Raw genomic sequence first — 20,662 nt, 5'->3', positions numbered from 1 at the left:
GAAATTCTTCTGTAATTTTCGGATTTGGTTTTATAATCTTTTTTTCATAAATTGGTGTCACGAAAGAACCCTTCTTCATTATATGCAATTTGACTTCGATCCAACTTTCCACGTTATTATGCAGTATACTCATTGTACAACTTTTATACTTTCATATTTTATTATTTCAGATTGAGTATCATCTATCCCACCTGCCTTTCACATTTTAAATTTATTGATGGCTTTTTTTTTTTTAATTCAGAACTGAATAATTCATTTATTAAGTAAATTGCTATTTTTTGTGCATGTCTGATTACCTGTATTAAAAAAAGAAGTTATATTAATTAATATATATTTCTAGATTAGGTTTGATTCTGAAAAAACTGTTTCATCACTGTCATAAAAGTCAAAATGCCCACTAGTGATTTGGGTTCAATATAGAACATATTTCACTGTGACTTGTTTTCTCCAGTTTTGCTAACTGCTGTTTCTTGTATTTCATCATGCATGAAATTAATACTACACTAAAATAATTATGCCTACTATTTTTAATGTTCAAGTAAAATGAAAATGATGCTTCAGAATAAAACAGAATTGTTACCCACAAAGTTTAATATAACAGTTTTTATTGCAAAATATTGAGTAAAACACCGTAGCAAAATATTGAGGTTCTTATAGAACATCCCTTTACAATAACATTTAATGAAAATTGTACTGCTTTCAAGAAGATTTGTAGTATATAAAAAATGATTATTAGAAATAATAAAATTTTATCTCAATCAAAATTATGCTTTACTGGAAATAGCATACTGAATCATGTTAATTTCCAAAATTACAATTTTCCTTGAAGAAAACCTTGTTGAATTTTTCCACAAATTGCATGCACTTCACCATAATGTGGCTGAAGAGCATCTTTGACTCTTTCCATCCAAGCTTTAATTGTTGGCTTTTTATTAATATCAAAACCAATCATTTGAGGTTGCTCAATTTCACAGGCAGCTACAATGTCTGCTACACTAATGGTATCACCACACAAGAAAGTCTGATTTTTTAGAAATCCTTTGTCAATATTATCTAAAGCTTTATCAAACTGTCCTAAATAGTAACTGACTTGCTTTTCATCAACTGGAGCACTTTTCAGTAGTGGTTCAATAAGCTGTTAAAAATAAAATAAAATAAATAAAATTACATGCACACACACATACATATATATATATGTACACACACACACACACACACACACACACACTTTGTAATTACATATAAAATTACATACATACACACACTATGATAGTTTTTATTGCACTAATTAGAGTAGTATAAACAAATAGTTTATTAAAGATATGTAACATTTTGTCATATTTACATAAGACTTTTTCAGGTGTAGGATAGGAAACTAACAGGCAAACACTAAAAGATTAGTAAGGTGGCAACCACTTTACAGTTATGCATGATTCTAATTGAATTTAAAGTGGTTACCACAATGAACCTATGTCTAGATATAGGTTCATTGTTTTGAACACTGTGTGTTTACTTTTAAGTGTTTGGTGTTTGGTTTACTTTTAAGTGTTTGGTTTACTTTTAAGTGTTTTCTATAGCTAGAAGGCATTTTGATGAATTCATGTTGGGATTTATAAGTAAGTAGTCAGGATCTATTTCATCTAGTTTTTTTGGACATTTCTAAAGATATTCCCAGATTTTTTTTCTGTTTTGTCATATTTCCAATCATTAAAGTTCATCATCAAATTCCTGACGTGTACAGGATACGATAGTACTACATGAAAAATTTACATCATTACTAACTTCCAATCTACAATTTTCCTCCAAATCAGTCTGTTACTTGTCAAGACTCCAATATTATCATTATCAGATCTCATATTTCTATCATCTAAGGCACATTGTACTGTATCAATTCACCTATATCTTGGTCTTCCTCTGGGTCGTTTTCCTGCCAACCTGGCAGAGAACACTTGTTTTGCTAATCTTTCCTCGCCCATTCTGTTTAAGTGACCATACCACCTGAGATTAGCTCTGCTAATGCATTCCTGGATGCTGACAACATCAAGTTCTTTTCTAATATCCTTGTTTTTAATATGATATTGCCATTGATGCCATCTGTTCATGCCTCTAATCTTTCTCAGGACTCTTATATCTGCGGTCTCTAGTCTTTGGTCAAGTGTTTTACTTCTGACCCAGCTCTCAGATCCACTGTCTTGTACACAGCTAATTTAGTGTTCCGACTAATTTCTCTCTTATTCCATATGAATTTATTCAATTAATTTCCTACCATACCAGCTTTGTTGATTCTGGTGTCTATTTCCATATTTAATTTACCATCTTCAGTAAAAATCGTGCCTAAGTAGCTGAAATGTTTTACTTGTTCCAATGGTTCCCCCGTTCATAACACAATTGACATTTTCAACAATTCTACCTATTTTTATTGTCTTTGTCTTTTTAATACTGACTTTCATACCATATCTATTACAACAGTTATTCAATTTAGTCAGGGACTCTTGCAAACTTGTAGTGGATTTATTTAGAAGTATAACATCGTCCGCATAAAGCAAAGAGCGGATATTAACATCTCCAAATTTGATATCATGTTTAATACCACTTTCCTTCATAATGCGATCCATATAGATAATGAATAACAGAGGGGATAATGTACATCCTTGTCTCACACCAGATTTAACATTAAACCATCTTCCTGTACTACCTTCAATTCTAACTGCTGACTTACAACTCAAATAAAGACTAAGTATTGCTTGATATAATGCCCCATTGACACCATATAACTGTAGCGTATTGAATAGCTTCTCTCTTGGCACCTTGTCATATGCCTTTTCCAAATCGACAAAACTTAAATACAGATCTTTGTTATATTCCAATGCTTTCTCGACTATTTGTCATAAAGTGAAGATCTGATCCTGACAGCCTCTATTTGCTCTGAATCCAGCTTGTTCTTCACCAAGCTTTTCTTCCACAATTCTTCTCATCCGTTTCTCAAGTATGCTTGCATAGATCTTGCCAGGAACATTCAGTAGGAAAATACCTCTGTAATTCTCACATTCAGTTTTATTTCCCTTTTTATATATGGTACTATGAGAGCTCTACTCCAATCATCGGGAATTCATCCCTCTGTCCAGGCTTTCTGAACTATGCAGTGCAGCCACTGTAAGACTTTTATACCACTATATTTCAGCATTTCTGGTCGAATATCAGTCATTAAAGTTATGCTTTCATAATCATTCTTTATTTCAAAATGTAGCATAAGAATTCTTTGGTGTTTCCTTTACTCCATTCAGCTTAATTTCCTCTCATAATCTGATTTTGTCATCCTTACTGGTTGTCTTACTCCATGCCTGTGCTTTTTACTGCTTGTGAGTTTGCTGATCAGCTTTCTATTTTCCAAAAGATTTTTTTTTCTTTTCTGCAGCTTTTGCTATTCATCGATTTAATTACCACACAATTTCATTTCTGACCCAGAGTATGCACTCTGATGTTGTTTCCCTCAAACACAAATTGACCACTTCCCATGCAATGCCTCCTATAATTGTCGGTCGGCTGTGTAGTTACATATACCTCTTCTTAACTAAAAATTTTACATGTAGTCATTAACCACTTTCCAGCTGAAGATCACATGACCACTTTATGCAACAAGAGACAAATCATCACCATATCTAACACTGTACTCCAAAACTCCACATGCCAATCACATGCAAGCTCTTTCAAGTAATTCTCTCTTAGGATCCAGCACCAGTTCGATTTCTTTCCTGCCATGTGTCTTTCCTCTTTCAACTATTCCCCTATAATAATTTGCTTATCCATGCTATCTGCATTTTCTTCATATCCTCTGGCTTACAGCAGCAACCAGCTATACATTTTGTCCATGACCTCTACTCACTCCAGATAGCCTCATACATAGTGCCTCCCACAACTCTGACTTTCTGTTGACCTTTTTGTTGGTGGCAATCCTGTTATCAACAATACCCCATTCCTGTTCTCTCTATCCTTCCTGAAAATACAGTACTTACAAATTCTATTCTATTTGATCATCTGTCTATGAATATCATAATGCTGATAATTTTTGATAAGGTTGAACTAACTAATCAACCAATGCCAACTCCTCTTCACCTTTATTCCTTGATGCTTCTGGTATTAGTATAGATGAAGTGCAATATACTCTTTAGCCTACAAGTAAAGTACCTTTGCATCTTTTAATGACTGTCCTATTCAGATTTAAAATGTGAGAAATTTGAGTTTATTCACCCAAAAATTGTTGGAATAAGTGAGACATGGTTGGATGAAGATACCTGACAGGAATGCAGATTGAAAGGTATGATGTTTTTCATGAAGATAGAAAGGGTAAAAAGGAAGGTGGAGTGCTATTGATGATAGAAAAATGAGTCATGTCTATATAAGGTAGAATTGAAGGCCAAATAGTGGCAGTGGTTTTGAGGCATTATGGTGTCTGATAGAGGTGAATAGAATGAATTACTTATTCAGATGTTGCTATCAGCAGGGCTGGCTCTACCGATGGTGCAAGATGTGCATTTGCAAGGGGCGGCAAAGTTAGCATAACCTATACGAAAAATAAGGGAGAAGAGGCGGCAAAATATGCTACTGCACGGGGCGACTATACGAAAAATAAGGGAGAAGAGGCGGCAAAATATGCTACTGCACGGGGCGACTATACGAAAAATAAGGGAGAAGGGGCGGCAAAATATGCTACTGCACGGGGCGACTATACGAAAAATAAAGGAGAAGGGGCGGCAAAATATGCTACTGCACGGGGCAGCAAAAAGTCCTGGGGCAGCCCTGGCTATCAGTCTGGCCATGTGGAGGTAGTAACCATGAAATGTATAAGTTAATTAGTCAAATAGGAAAAGAATTATTTTAATTATGGCAATAGAAATTGAGATGATGAAATGGCAACTGAAAGTAAAGAAAATGAATTTCTCAAGTTTTCAGGGGCAACTACCTTAGACAGTATGTAACATAGGATGTGCAAGGATTGAAAGTTTTGGATTTAATCATCTCATCAGAAGATGTCATTATAAACGTCCACAGGAGGGAGATTTGACACCTCTGTGTTAAATCTCCCTTCAGTTGGTGAGAGTAACCATGAGGTGATTACCTGGGTGGTTACCAGTGTCAGAACTTCCGTAAGGAAAGGGTATATGTGGAATTACAAGGCTGGTAATTAACGCTCAGGAGACCAATTTCAGCTGTAACATATATATATATATATATAATGAGGAGTTAGGTGGAAAGGAAAGGAATGCTGCTTGGGTGCTATTCATGAACTATCTCTATAAACACAACTAAATGGATTACAAAGGTCAGAAGGTTAGATAAGACAGGTGTGACATGGATGAATGTAGGGATTAAGCATGCAACAGAGAAAGAAGGCGTTATGGAGGCAAGGCAACATAAGATGAATTATAATAATTAATTCCATGAGGAGTACAAAGAACAGAAAAGGAGGGAGAGTTGATTGGTAAGAGTAGTAAAAGTGCAGTATGAGCAACAGTAGTAAAAACTCTATGGAAATCTTTTGATATGTAGCCAGCAAAAAAAAAAAAAAAAACGATTATAGTAGGATGATATTGATTGGAGAAAATGGTATAAGGATGACTGCTGCAGAGAATATAGTTGATATATGTATATTGAGCAGTTCATAAAGGTCTTTCATCCTTATGAATGTGACATCATGGAGAGTTCGAGAACAGTGGATGATGAGAAAGAGAGACTGACTATGACTGAGCAAGAGGTGAATGGGTAATTGAGCAAGCGTGATGTTAATAAGGTTATGCGACTTGATATATTACCACGTATTTTGAAGGAATATATCAAGTAGTTGACATCTGTTTTGGTATATTTGTTTATTATGAGTCTTACACTGGGTCAAGTTTCAAAAGAGCGGAAGTTAGGGAAGATAAGGCAAGACTCCATAGGGGTCTTGGGATGCTAATAATAATAATAAACTAATTCAGCATTGTTTAAATCTCCATTCCCTCACACACAAAAATCTCAAAGGTGTGTGTGTGCATGCACATACACATTCCTCTCTATCCACCTCACTACTTTAGCTTCCTTAATTTTGCATTTCTCTCACTAAATAAAATATTCTCTATAGATACCTAATTCCACAATCATTCAAGTGCAGCCATCAGTCATATATAAGTACTCTTATCTAATCATGTAGTAGTAGTGCATTTGATTCATTGCATATCTACAAAACTGCACCTTATTCCTACTGCAAAACTTAAAGGAAATGAGTAAATTCTGCACATCCTACAGGGAAATGAGTAAATCTTTTTAAATTTTATTAACTTAGATATATTTTTATTTATTTATTTTTAATATTACTGGAAAGTTAAAAGTAACTCCTCTCTAGACAAGTTTTCTCTTTTTCCAATTTAGAATAAAGGTAACTTACTCGTTTCATAACAGCCATTGCTCCAAAGAGGCGTGTATTTAGATGCTGCCACTCCAAATATTCATCTACTCTAGCTCGATGTTTGCTTTCACGAGGATACCAGTGATCAGCTATTTGGAATTCTCGATCTAGATATCGAATGATAGCAATGCTGTAATAAATCAAACTTATTTATTAGAAGAAAAAAATCTAGCATAACAATAATAATGACACAATAAAGCATTACAAGAAGTGTTATGAAGGAAAAATGATGACGATACAAAAGATCTAAGGAATCCAGAAGAATTTTTAGATGTAATTAGTAAAGAATGAATTTAGTAAATTATTCTTAGTAAGTGGTCAAAGGAAGATAATTAGCAGAGTGCAGAGAATTGTATAGATAATGAGCAATTTCTGTGCCAGTCTTTCATCTTAGAGAGAATGCTGTATTAAATGATACATGGTAGAAATGTAAAACACTTTAGTAAATAATTTACACATGAAATTACTGATAAATTGAAGCAGAACTTGGATAGTTCTGTGGTAGGTCAGCAGGGATGCAATGATTATAAATGGTATGTGCATAGCTGCTATTTGCATTTGATGTTTATTGCTATTAAAAAATAATAATCTCATAATTGCAACTGCACTTTTTTTCATAATTTATTATAATAATCATCAGACCAATGAAATCAAGAAATCAATTGGAGAGGATGTCACTAAAGTACAATGCCATTTATTCAATATTTCTGCAGCAATCACATTTTCTGGCAATGCATTCCACTTGCTACTCATCTTCCATAAAAAAAAAAAAAAACCCTTTCACTCCCTTGCCCATATGCTTCTAACACATTTCCATGAGTGACCTCTTGTTCTCTCTTTCTGCTAATTTATTTTCACAGTACTGATGACAACACAGAATGATAAGAAAATAATTAATATTTATTAACTTATTTGCTGATATTTCGCTGGTATTATATCCAGCATCTTTAAGAGCACAAAAACAGTTTGTCACAGTATGTGAAACAACAACAATTTGGTACAACAGTGAGACTAGTTTAAAAAATTGTAATGGACAACACAAGGAACTAAGGTCTTGATTAAGCACTATCTATGTTGAGAAAAGAGAGAAAAAACAAGTATTGATTATATCTTAAAATTACTGTCTCTGAGATTTTTGGTTAATTTATACAGCCGTACTTGTCGAGGTTTGGAATATGTTTTAAAGCTTCTGTTGATTCCAGAAACAATCTCTCTGACTTATGACTTCTGTGTAAAATTTTCATTTTCTTCCAATTGGTCCTATGTGAAGGGGTATCCATGGTCTGTTAGACCAGATTTGCCATATCGATAGTGCCAGATGTATTTTTTATATTCACCAAGGTGAATGTCAAGTTCTGCCTGTCGGTCCATAGTAAGCCTGATCACAAGAACAGTGCACTTCATAAACTCCTGGATGTGATAAAGAAGAGAGTTTGTCCTTAGGTGAATGGATGAGAGTTGCCAATTTGACATAAGGTTTAAATATGGTGCATAGCTGATATTTATTAAGCACTCTAGAAATCTTTTTGGATGTGCTTTGAATGTATGGGATGGTAGCGGTTTTGCTGTAGTCTTGTAGGCAATGGAGGAGATTTCTGGGGAGCATTTAGTATCTTTTATATCCCGTGAGGATTGACTAAGAAGGTGTGATATAAGTAAGCGAGTTGAGCAGTAAAGCATTGTCATTGGAGCAAATAGTTCTAGCTCTGTGAGTTAGTCCTTTCTTTTAGGGTTACACGGTGATCAGCATTCATTTTAAAAATTTTATGGAATTTACAACCGTGTGTTAAAAAAAACTTTTTTTATTATCCCGACGTTTCGATCTTCACATCAAGATCATCATCTGGAGCGTACATAAATATACAGGACAAGCTGAGTTACATCATTAACTGTAAGCTAGAGAAATAATGATTTGATCACATGTTATTCTACTGGCGTGACCTCTGGTGGGGGAAAAAAAATATATATATATATATATATAAAATATAAATAAATTAAAAATAAAATAAAATAAAAAATAAATTTTTACATCAAGCTAAATTCTATTTCTACAATGACAGGAATAAACATTCTTTTAGATGTTTTTCTTTCAGAAACAATTGGTGTCCTATTTTTAGTATTACAATTTTTATTTTTGATTTACAATACTGTATTTTCTCAGTCCTGTTTATAGTTGTTCTTGGTGAGGAAGGTCGAATATATACCTTCCATATGTTTGTTAAACCATCATTGTTGTTCAGATTGGGGTGGTTGCTGATAATCTCACAGGCTTCCTTTTTTTTTTTTTTTTTCCCCACCAGAGGTCACGCCAGTAGAATAACATGTAATCAAATCATTGTTTCTCTATCTTACAATTAATGATGTAACTCAGCTTGTCCTGTATATTTATGTACACTCCAGATGATGATCTTGATGTGAAGATTGAAACGTCGGGATAATAAAAAAAAGTTTTTTTAACACGGTTGTAAATTCCATAAAATTTTTAAAATGAAATCTGTGAGTTAGTGTTTTTAGGATACCATACTGTTGAGCTGGAGGATGGTATTGTTGATAATATTATTAGTTATTTATTTTGTGATGTTGAACTGCGCCATTTGTAATTATCTTTGTCTCATATGTAATTTCATCTTCGTTGTTTAGTAACTCTTATCACTAATGAATCCCCCCTTACATTGATATCTGTGTCTGCTTGAGCTTAAGTTTAATTTCTTCAGAGACGGTAACCTCTATCCTTGCCTAAAATGTTCTAATCTTAAAACTCGCATCTAATATTATTATTTGACCTTAGTCTGCTTGTAATCCGCTTAACTTGCCCCCCCCCCCCTCTAAACATCATAAGGTATACCCTTATACATGCTGGTGTCGCAAGTTTAGGAAAAACCTCTAGTTAAGGGCAAATCCTCAATTTAGATTGCTAATGCTCATGTTTAATAATCCTTGAAAAATTTATATTAGTTAACGACTGCACCATTAAGACTATGTAAATGTTTTTAGTCTTTACAAACATGAGAATTTTTCTGCTAAGCACATATAAAAACCTTTTGTTCATTAATCTTAAGCAACTCTGAATTGTACAGTCATGGCAGTTACTTTAGCTTAGTCACATAGGTCCGATTATTATTATTATTATTTTTTTTTTTTTGTGACACAGTGCATTGGATAACAAAGATCAGGCAAGCTATTTATAAAACTAAACATGTTTATTTTAGCTAAGGCAAATATTTTACAAACAACAATGGACATATATATAACTTGATCGAATCACAATTTATGAACTAAAGCTAGTCACTTGAGACATTACACAAAGACATCTCACACTCAACTTAATTACCACGTGAAAGTCCTTAGCATGCATAGCCTTGCATTAAGTTTATAAAATTTAGACAAATTATATGTAACACTTTCTATGCATTAATTAACATAAGCAATATACAAACTTATACCATTCCTTTATGCATGTACAGACTAACGCTCGGCTCTCTAACTTCTTTGCCACGTAATACAATTGATTAAACAGGACTAGCATCAATTATCTACACACACACAATCTTGAACATTTAACATAGAGCAATCTACTTAGTAGCTCTCAGTATCTAGTAAAGTCCTAGGGTCTTCGAGGGGTATGGGTGAGTTCTGCTGGCTCCTTCCTCATTCTTGCGAACGGCTGCGATCAGGTACTATTTGACGGTTGTCGTCTTGCAAGTTCTCTCCTGTGGAAAAGTAATATAATTCTTTGGCAATGTTGGTACTGCTCTGGTTGCAGCATATCAGCATGTATGTGGATCGATCGATCAGAATTGATCCATATCAGCATGTATGTGGATCGGTACTTTCAGTGAAGAACATCTCTGAAGGTTCCTTTGCATATGGTCTCTCCTGACTCCCCCTTGCACTGGGGTTACCTACCAGTGAACTTCCCAAGATCTTCCAGACGACTTCTCGAGGGACTCCCTACTCTTCTCCTCCTAAGACTATAAAAAAATTAGGAAAAAGCCCCTTTCGCTTGCCAATTGCAGCCTTTTATATCATTCGACGTCCCTTGTCTTACCATCCAAGCTTCCTGGATTTTCTGGAAGCACTCTGACATCACCTACGCTTACTTTAGGTCTTGGTGGCAAAACTCCTATATTTCTGTTGAGATTATTGTTCACCTCCAGCTCAATAGCATAATCCTGTCTAATCCTTTTAGTTAGTTCTACATTCAGTTATTTTCACAATATAATACAAAGTTTAATATATTCAAGCAGGTATATACACTTCTAATTTTATATATTTTATGACCTATGTAAAATCGATACAGGTGAAAAAAAAAATTTCTTTATTTCACCATAAGAGATTTTACAGTGTGACTTGTCTGTGCAAATATCTCCCTCTATGTGTGAGTTTTCTATCGACCAACCTTTGCTGGCAAAGGTTGGTCGATTGGTAGAGCCTCTGCTACTAATGGCTCACGCAAAAAGTTAAGCAAGTTTGAGCACGGTTAGTAGTTGGAAGGGGATCAATCATCATATGCTGTTGGCACACTCTCCCTCGATAAGTCTTTGGACTCCCTGGAGGTGTCACATAATATAATAATAATAAAGATAAGGAACCATTTGGAAGCTGTGTGATTAGTGCATCCAGGAAGGACAGACAGTCATTAGCTTTCAATTCCATTTCAAAGTGGATTTTAGGGAGAAAGGGAGGAGCCCATTGCTGTCTCCATCTAGTTGTTTGTATATCTTCCCTTTCCATGTAAAATAACCTACTGTAGTTAAAATATATCCAGGGGAAAATGTGACTTCAGTAAATCAAGGGTTTCAATTAATGGTACATTTGTAAATAGTGAAGTGATATCAAAACTAATCATTACGTCTGAACTTTTTAAGTTATGGTTTTCTAAAATACTTTTTTAGGTGAAAAGAATTTCTAACAAAGCTGGGAGAATTACTTGTGAAGGTGGCTAGTAATAATTTAGCTAAATGTTTAGCAAGTTTGTTTTGTGGGACTGTTTATACTATCCACAATAGGGGTGTACCTTGTTTGTGAATTTTAGCTGCTCCATATGGACATTTGTAAAGGATAGGTCCTGTTTTAGCAGTTTACTTGCACTTTATGATAGGATAATGGGTGTGTTAGATATGGGAGAATCATATACAGTGATATTCTTGGACTTTGTAAAAGCATTTGATAGATTTCTACCATATATATATGGTAGAAATCTATAGTATCTATGGTAGAATAGATAGTATATTGGATAGATGAATCAGAGATTTGGCTCTCTGAACGATACCAGTGTCTCAAAAAAAGGAGGGTAACCAGTGGCGTGCCCCAGGGTTCTGTTCTTGCCCCCCCCCCCCTTGCTGTTTAACACATTTGCTGCCAACTACGAGTATACTCGTAGTTGGTATATGAGCCTCACAAGCCAATTTGAATATACTCGTATGTCGATTACCGCTGACCTTGTAGAAGTGAAAGTGCTTGCCGTGTCATAACAAACTATGCATGGCAGTGAATGTGTTAACTGGTTTGTAAAGGATATATCATGTGGACTGACAGGGGATCTTCATTTGGATTATGAAAAGAATAGAAGGCGAAAGGGGAAGAACCAGATGTCAACCCTGGAAGTAAAAGTGTGGTGAAGAGGAATGTGAGGAGTATATTTTTTACATGAAGAATTATCAGTGAATGGAACACATTACCAACATGTGTTGTTAATGCAAGGAGTGTTAAGTATTTTAAGATTCTATATGATAAATACGTTGTCAGTTAAATGAATTTCCTGCAAAGAGTCTGTTAACTCCATGGAGGATGTAATAATACTACTACTACTACTACTAATAATAATAATAACAAATTTGCCATACTATATGAACCAATCAAAAAAGCTGTATTCCAACATATATTTTTGCATACTGGTATGGTGCAATGAAGCAAACTTTAGATTTGGAATCAGTTGGTAGTTCAAGACTAAACTGAAGACTGATGCGCTCATACTTATTATTTTAAATTGTTCTGCAAATAAAAAATAAAATTTAAAAAAATTATTTTCTGGGATTTAACAAAATTTAGTATTTATTTAGAAATTATGATTCAAATCCGTCATGTCATTGTATTGCTTTATTGGCAAAATTATTATTATGATTCAGGCCTCCATGGAGTCAAAAGACTCATTGTGGGAGGACCTTCCTAAGAACATAGTCTGTCAAGACTCATCGAGGGGAGGTTCCCCCCTAAGAAACACAAAGTCTATCATACCACTCCTTAAACTCATTGACCGTTCTCGCTCTCACCACTCCATCAGGCAATGCATTCCACAGTTCAACCACCCTCCATGCAAAGAAACCACTCCTCACCCTCTTGTTCACAGTTTCCTTTCGTAACTTCCAGGGATGGCCTCATGTCATCACTCCTTCCCACTTTCAACCAAGCGAAAGAACTCCCCAGTGTCAACCCTGTAACCACCTCTCAACAGTTTAAAAGTCTCAATCATATCACCTCTCCTTCTTCTATCCACCAAACTCTGCAGTCCACATTCCCTCAGCTGATCCTCATAACCAAAATTGTATAGTCCTGAAACCATCTTTGTCATCCGTCTTTGTACCCTTTCCACAGTTAATTTATCCCCTTCAAATCCTCGGGACCAAATCGGAGAACAATAGTCTAAGTGTGGTCTGATCAGAGACTTATACAATGGAATGATAACCCTTTTATCTCTGCAAGTCAGTGTCCTTCTCATAATTGCAGCAATCCTTTGTGTTACCTTCACCACCTTTGCAATATGTCCCCTAAATTTCAGGTTTCTATCAATCATCAACCCCAGATCTCTTGTCTCCAGTATAACTCCTCCCATAGAGTATGCAGCATCCCATCGATGTTTCCCAAACCTCAAGACCTTACATTTTGTTGCATTAAACTGACACCCCCATTCATTTGCCCATCTATCTAGCTTATTCAAATCCTCTTGCAGGGCTACCACATCTGCACTATTACTAATAATACTTCCCAGTTTCGCATCATCCGCAAACAACTGAATATCCTCTTGCAATCCACTGGCAATGTCATTGATATAAAGGTTAAACAATATAGGTCCTAGAACTGAGCCCTGTGGGACCCCACTTGTAACCCTCTGCCTCCTTGAAACTGCTCCACCATGCACAACTCTCTGATACCTATCAGACAGCCAATCCTGAATCCAGTTGACCAATCTGACATCCAGACCCATGTGCTGCAACTTAAACATCAGCTTATCATGTGGCACCCTGTCAAATGCCTTCGCTAAGTCTAAGAAAATTGCAGTATATGCCTTTCCCTCATCTAATGTTCTTGTAACTTTATTATAAAAGGCTAGCATATTGCAAAAACAAGAGCGCCCTTTCACAAATCCATGTTGACTCTCACAGATAACATTACCCTCAATCTGCCGAATGCTGTATACGGTCCCTCACTACTTTCTCCAAGATCTTAATGTGAAACAAAATGTGAATAGTGTATGATAAAAGAACTCTAGATTTAAATTTTTAATGGTAATGAACGAATGTCATCCTAAACAACTTTTGTGATCATTCCCTTAATTGTTTTATAAAATTTTAGTTCTGTTATCTTAGAATATGCAAAATGAAGAGGCAAAGAAGTTATGGTTCCCTTGTATAAGGCTTTGATCAGGCCACATATGGACTACTGTCACCGATTTGGTTACCTGGTTTTCAGGGGGATGAAGATGTATTGAAGAAGGTTTGCTAAGTCAGGTGTATGGCATGTCAGATATAAGGAGAGAGAGAGAGAGATTGAGGGAATGCAATTTACAGAGCCTTGTGAATAGAAGAAGAGGGGGTATGATTGAGACATAAGTTGGTGAGGGTTGTTACCAGATTAATATGGAGAGGATATTTCATCCATGGAAGCTGTATAAAGAGAGTGGGAGCAAGGGAGTGAGTAGCATGTTATTTGCATGGTGAGTGATTGCATTGCCTGAAAGTGTAGTGAGTGCAGAAACTGTGAATGAGTTCAAGGCACAGTTTGATGATCTTTTGGCATGAGAAAATATAGACCTCCCAAGATGAGTCCTTTGACTCCATGGAGGTCAGATGTTAATAATAATAGTAAATTGGCTAAGTTGAGCAAATTGCTACTCTAAACAGCTGTAAGATCTGATGTCTTTGTAATTCAGTGTGCATCAACTAATAATAAAAATGATTTTATCTCTTCCAGAAAACACTTAATAGTGACTCATCTTACCTTTCAGTTAAAACAAATCCATCATGATTAATTACTGGCACTTTCTGAAAGGGATTTATTTTGGCAAATTCAGCAGTCATATGGTCTCCTGTTGAAAAATAAACTATTAATACAGTGCTATAAAAATAATAAAGAAATAAAAACATTTTGTAATGAGAATAGGAAGTTTCATAGAAATAGGAAAATGCTAGTTATTACTTAAAATAGGACGAACAGAATTACATGTAATTAACATAATATGTAGAAAAATAGCTATTTTTCTACATATTATGTAGAAAATCTATTTGATAATAAGTTTTTGTTATTTTAGAATACTATTTAATTCCATCTTCAGAGTAAAGAAAGCTGACAACAGTATGGCTGCATTACAAAAGTAAATATGTGCAAGCAGTTATTGACTTAGGTTTCAGCCATCACAGACAAACTTTATTTCTTTCTATTTAGTGGTGAAGTGCTATTTGGAGTTTTGGCAAAAGCAACTAGAGCCATGAGGCCAATGTATTTTGACTGCTAATTACATCTGTTCTTCTGGCCAGTTTGTCTGTTTTGCAGGATGAAAAACCCTGCCACCTCTGTATGAGACAAGCTACTTTATGTGGTGAAGGTTGGTATCGAGTGGGAAATAATTCAGAAACTAAAGGTCGAATATTTTTATATTTTTTATTATTATTTTTTTCTGTAGTGCTTTTAGAAAAGCAGAGACATTATGCCCTTTGATTAGAAAAAGACACAAATTTGATTCTCATCACCATGAATCTTTACATGACCTAGTTGATCTCATGTAGAAGGGGCTTCTCTCCTGAAAAGGAGTTTTTATTTTCAAACAAACCAAGTGGTCAGAGAGCATGCAATTAAAACATAAAAATACTATTATTAAACAATAGATGGTATAATGTGTGGGTGGTTGATTAAGTAGTGTAGAGTGCTCCTCCATGATAAGCCTGGACTTCATGGAGGCTTCAATGTAATCATGATAATAATAATTTTGCACAATTCTGGAGAACTGTTTCTTCCCAAATATGTTTAGAAGAGGAGAGAGAGAGAGAGGGAGAAAAGATATTCCTTCTTCGGGCAATCTCTATATATATCCTCTCACCTTTATACTTATTTTTATTATTATTATTTTTTTATATATATGTGAATCTTACCCATAAAAGGCTGCAAATTATTGCATATTTAGTACTGTGGATGAGCTAAGGACGATCTGGAAATCCAGCTCTAAAAACCAAAAATTGAACTTTTTCAATCCACTTTAGGTCTAGGAGAAGCATGGTGGTTTTACACTAGGCAATGAAATTCATCTACTACCTGAAGACATTCACAAACATCCATATCCATGGTGGGATTCAAACCCACGACTTACTAACTGGAGGGCAGGTATGCTAGTCATTGAACAGCATACCTGGAGGGCAGGTATGCTATTCAATGACTAGCAAGGCTAGCGATACCGTAACATTTTGGTTTCAGCTACAATAAACTCAGACAATAAATATATTGTGTTAGGAATCATAAGATAGAGGCACGTTCACATCTCTCAGATACCATTCATAATTAGTGATAGTTATGGGCCATTAACAAACGTTGGTTAAGATTTGTGATAGTCTTGGGCCAGCTAACTCTGATTGGCTACCGATAGATATTGAACTGCCCTCTCAGTTTCTCAAAAGTTAGATAGAGCTAAAATGGCCTTGTCTACTCCCTATAGGGGAATAAAGGGCAATAGCAGATTTCAGATAAGACCAGATCAATAGAGTGATACTTAATAACCCTTGGTTGGCATTGCAGCAGTCTGCTGTGTTGTATTCCTGAATTTCTGTTCCTATCCACTGTTGTCCATGGTTTTTTATGCATCTTGTCAATGGATATTTTGGTGGTAGTACTGTGGTTGCTAAGAGTTACATAAAGTGTGGCTTTTTGTCTCAAATTGTGCTGCAGTTGTGCATCGGTTAGACACAAGTGTTTGTTTGGAACTGTGTTGTATATATTGTGTTTTCGCTGCCGTTTGTTTCACTATTTCAACGTGTAAAGATGGCGTCCAACAAGAAATGTACGTCAGCAGCATGCAGGACTTCTACTTCTACACAAAAGGCTGGCTTTGCGTTAGATTTTTCGCAATGGATACGTTGCGGAAACTGCTACATGTATGCGCCGAAGAATGAAGGAGCTGTGGTCGGTCTGGCTAAATGAGAAGAACGAAAATGTCGATGTATGTGAGAAGTGTCGGGATAGGCTGGAGCGTTTAGGAATGGAAGCTGACATTGGGACCACAGTGGAATAACTTCAGCGGGAGTTCATGAAAATGAAAAATGACCTTTATTTTCTGCATGAGGAATTGGAAGTGCTCAGTAAGGAGATACAGGAAGTTAAAACTGAATTTAATGTGTTAAACAGAGAAATTAGGACTATAGAGATTACTTTAGTTGACGTAACTAGAACAGGATTACGTATGGGTGAGTCTTTGGTGAATGATGTAGTAATAAATAGTATGGGAGTGATTGGGAGTCAACAAAATAAAACCACAAGAGGCCTAGAAGAAATGAGATGTCGTGAGAGTGGGGGGGGATAAGTAATAGAGCGTTGAGTAATGAAACTGGGAGAGTCATGTTGAATAGTGTAGAAAATGAGTCCATGAGTGACGCTTGTGTGGACTTGAATGAAGTTAAGAGTGGTAAGATACATGGTGATTCTATGATTAAAGGTATGGAGAGTGGTATGCATGAGGAGTGCTTGGCTGGTGGGACAATAGAAAGAGTGGCTTTAGCAATAAAGAGAGGGCATGAAGCAGACAAGATGATAGTTATGGGGGATACAAATGACCTGAGTGGTGGTATAAATTGGGTAGGAAAAGATTTAAGAACATTGTTAGATATTGTGAAGAGGAAAAGTGTCAATGGGAGGATAGTGTGTGTGTGTGCTGCCTTGGCTTTAGCAATAAAGAGAGGGCATGAAGCAGACAAGATGATAGTTATGGGGGGTACAAATGACCTGAGTGGTGGTATAAATTGGGTAGGAAAAGATTTAAGAACATTGTTAGATATTGTGAAGAGGAAAAGTGTCAATGGGAGGATAGTGTGTGTGTGTGCTGCCTCGGCTTTAGCAATAAAGAGAGGGCATGAAGCAGACAAGATGATAGTTATGGGGGGGTACAAATGACCTGAGTGGTGGTATAAATTGGGTAGGAAAAGATTTAAGAACATTGTTAGATATTGTGAAGAGGAAAAGTGTCAATGGGAGGATAGTGTGTGTACTGCCTCGTTTTGACAATTATGAGTTAAGTAGACGAGCGATGATAATGAATGATATGATTGCAAGAATGTGCAAAAAAAGAGGTCTGGAATTTGTTGATGTTTGGAGTGTGTTCGAAGGAAAAAGACAGTTGTATGCTAGAGATGGGCTGCATCTGAACATGGAAGGACATAAGCGATTGAAGAAGTTACTGTTTTCTGAACCAGTTGAAGTAATTGGGCAGGGAAACTAATATTGAAAAGGTTGAGTGTAAGAGAGAGAAACTTTAGCACTGATTGTATATTTATTGATCGTTATTCGCAGAATAAATTGCAGAAGAGAGGGGATAAAAATTGGCATGGAACTACTGAAATTAGTGACTTATATATCAGTTCTAAAGCCGGTACAAGATCTAGAGGGAATCTGCAATTTTTGTATACCAATGCAAGAAGCATTCGAAATAAGAGAGAAGAATTTTTGGCATTAGTCAGTGCAATCTCACCAAAAGTTGTAGGCATTAGTGAAACTTGGCTGTCAGTAGAAGATGTGGTCACTGGAATTGAATATGATGGGTACAGTATTTTCAGGGAGGATAGAGAAGATAGAACAGGGGGAGGAGTACTGTTGATGATAGCCGATGTGTTGCAGCCAAAGAAAGTAGTATATCAAGATGATAGAATAGACATGTAAATGAGAGTTCATTTTAGACGTTCTGGTGCGAAATAGTGACCAATGCAACCAAATATACAGTTGGATGCTGCTATAGGCCAGGGAGTACAGGGGGAGATATTGAATTCATGCATCAGCAAATTAGTGCAATGAGTGCAGGTTTAGTGATTATTATTGGGGATTTTAACTACGGTGATACAAATTGGAAGGAGGAAATATCACATAGCAAAAAGGAAATGGAGTTCATACATCTTCTACGAAATAATTTCTTGAAACAGCACATAACTGAAGGGACACGTGGTGTGAGAGTGTTGGATCTGGTTATTGGTTCAGAGGATATATGCATAAGTAAGGTGTCCTCGTTACCTCCAATTGGTGAAAGCAATCATGTGGTATTGACTTGGGAGATTGCAAAATCTGTGGATTTTTCTATTAAGAAGGGGTATATATGGAACTACAGGTTAGGCAATTATAACAAGCTTCGGAGTGAGCTTGCAGGGGAAAGATGTTAGCAGTGCATGGGATAAAATCAGTGGGTATCTGAGGAAAGCAATATCAGATTGTGTCCCCATGGTCAGGAAGTCAAACAAGGCAGGCGTTAGATGGATGAGCAGTAGTATCAAGCTTGACCTGCAAAAAAAAAAAAATGTTATGGAGAATTTACAAGGAGAAAGGCGATCAGTACACCCATGAGCAGTACAAGGCTCAAACTAGGAAGGTTACCAGTTAGTAAGAAAAGCTAAATCAGATTATGAGAAGACCTTAGCCAAAGAGATCAACGGTAATCCCAAAGAGTTCTTCCGCTATGTGGCAAGTAAAAGGAAGAATGACTTTGGAAGGATAACTTTAGTGGGTGCTGATGGTATTGAGGTGACAAAATCAGATGTAATAGTAGAGTTTTTGAGTGATCACTTTTCAAAAGTCTATCACCCGAGTGAGGATATTTCTGTACCTGTACTAATGTGAGAATTGAAGCTAAGAAATCAGAGGTATTTAATATATTGCAAAATTTAAATGCAAACACTGCTGTAGGCTTAGATGGAATATTAGCTTGGGTGTGCATGAATGTGCAAATGAATTGTCAACCCCTCTTACTTGGATATTTAATTTAAGTTCCTTTGCATAACTTCCGCTCCCTAGGGAGTGGAAGTTAGGCAAAGTGGTTCCTTTGCATAAGGGTGGCTCTAAAACTGCGTTAGTTAATTACAGACCAATCACCATCTCAGGAGTAGTGGTAAAAGTATTGGAAAAGTTGGTTAAAGACAAAATTCAAGAATGGGTGGATCAGGATATGGTACTCTATAGTGGCCAACATGGTTTTGTTAAAGGTAGATCCTGCCTTAGCAATCTATTAACTTTTCATAATAGATGACATCTGAGTTGGACAAAGGAACTGGCTACACAGTGGTACTTTTGGATTTTGCTAAGGCTTTTGACAGGATACCCCATGGAACACTGTTACGCAAATTGGAGCAGATGGGAATGGATACTAAATTGGTGATGTGGATAGGAAAATGGGTCAGGGAGAGATACCAGAAGATGGTGTATGGAGGAGCCGAGTCCAGGATGAGGCAGGTGACCAGTGGTGTGCCTCAGGGCTCTGTGCTTGGACCATTGTTGTTTAATTTGTATATAAATGATATAGGAAATGGCTTACAGTGAGATATTCAGTTGTTTGCTGATGATGCAAAGTTGGGTAGTGCAATAAAAAAGCAAGCTGATGAAAGTTTGCAGGATGATTTAAATAAGCTGGTAGAATGGGCAAAAGGTAATGGATGTCAGTTCAATGTGGAAAAGTGTAAAGTCATGCATTTTCGGATTAAAAGATTACCAGCTATGTACTACATTGATGGAACAGTACTCCAAGAGATTGATGAGGCTAGGGACTTAGGGGTGTTGGTAGATAGGTAGATGAAGTTCAGAGGACACATTGCTAAGGTGTCCAAGATTGCACATAGGATTACTTGGTTGTTGAGGAACACACTGACATCCAGGGATAAAGAGGTTATTATTCCCCTTTATAAAGCATTGATACTTTCACATTTGGATTACTGTGCTCAGGTCTGGTCACCTGGATTCCTTGGAGATGAGGAGGCTGCGGAGAGGGTT

The 20,662-nt window shown here is 36.1% G+C and overlaps 1 protein-coding gene across 1 annotated transcript in view; it reads right to left on the bottom strand.

The window, feature by feature from the left end:
* Positions 1-588: 588 nt before the first annotated feature.
* Positions 589-20,662, bottom strand: part of LOC150095645 (glutathione S-transferase theta-1-like) — a 30,147-nt gene continuing 10,073 nt past the window's right edge. The window contains exons 2-4 of the mRNA XM_090410021.1: positions 14,660-14,747; positions 6,422-6,572; positions 589-1,135 (exon numbers count right to left, since the gene is read on the bottom strand). Coding sequence (XP_090266147.1) covers positions 812-1,135; positions 6,422-6,572; positions 14,660-14,747 — 563 coding nt within the window. The 3' untranslated portion in view covers positions 589-811. The remainder of the gene's footprint in view (positions 1,136-6,421; positions 6,573-14,659; positions 14,748-20,662) is intronic.

The sequence above is a fragment of the Typopeltis vanoorti genome, chromosome 20 (assembly GCF_054136105.1).
Source record: "Typopeltis vanoorti isolate ZY-2024b chromosome 20, IOZ_Tvanoo_1.0, whole genome shotgun sequence".
NCBI classification, from domain to species: Eukaryota; Metazoa; Arthropoda; class Arachnida; order Uropygi; family Thelyphonidae; genus Typopeltis; species Typopeltis vanoorti.
The sequence above is the reverse complement of the archived record's forward strand: the minus strand, read 5'-3'. Positions and strand labels throughout refer to the sequence as shown.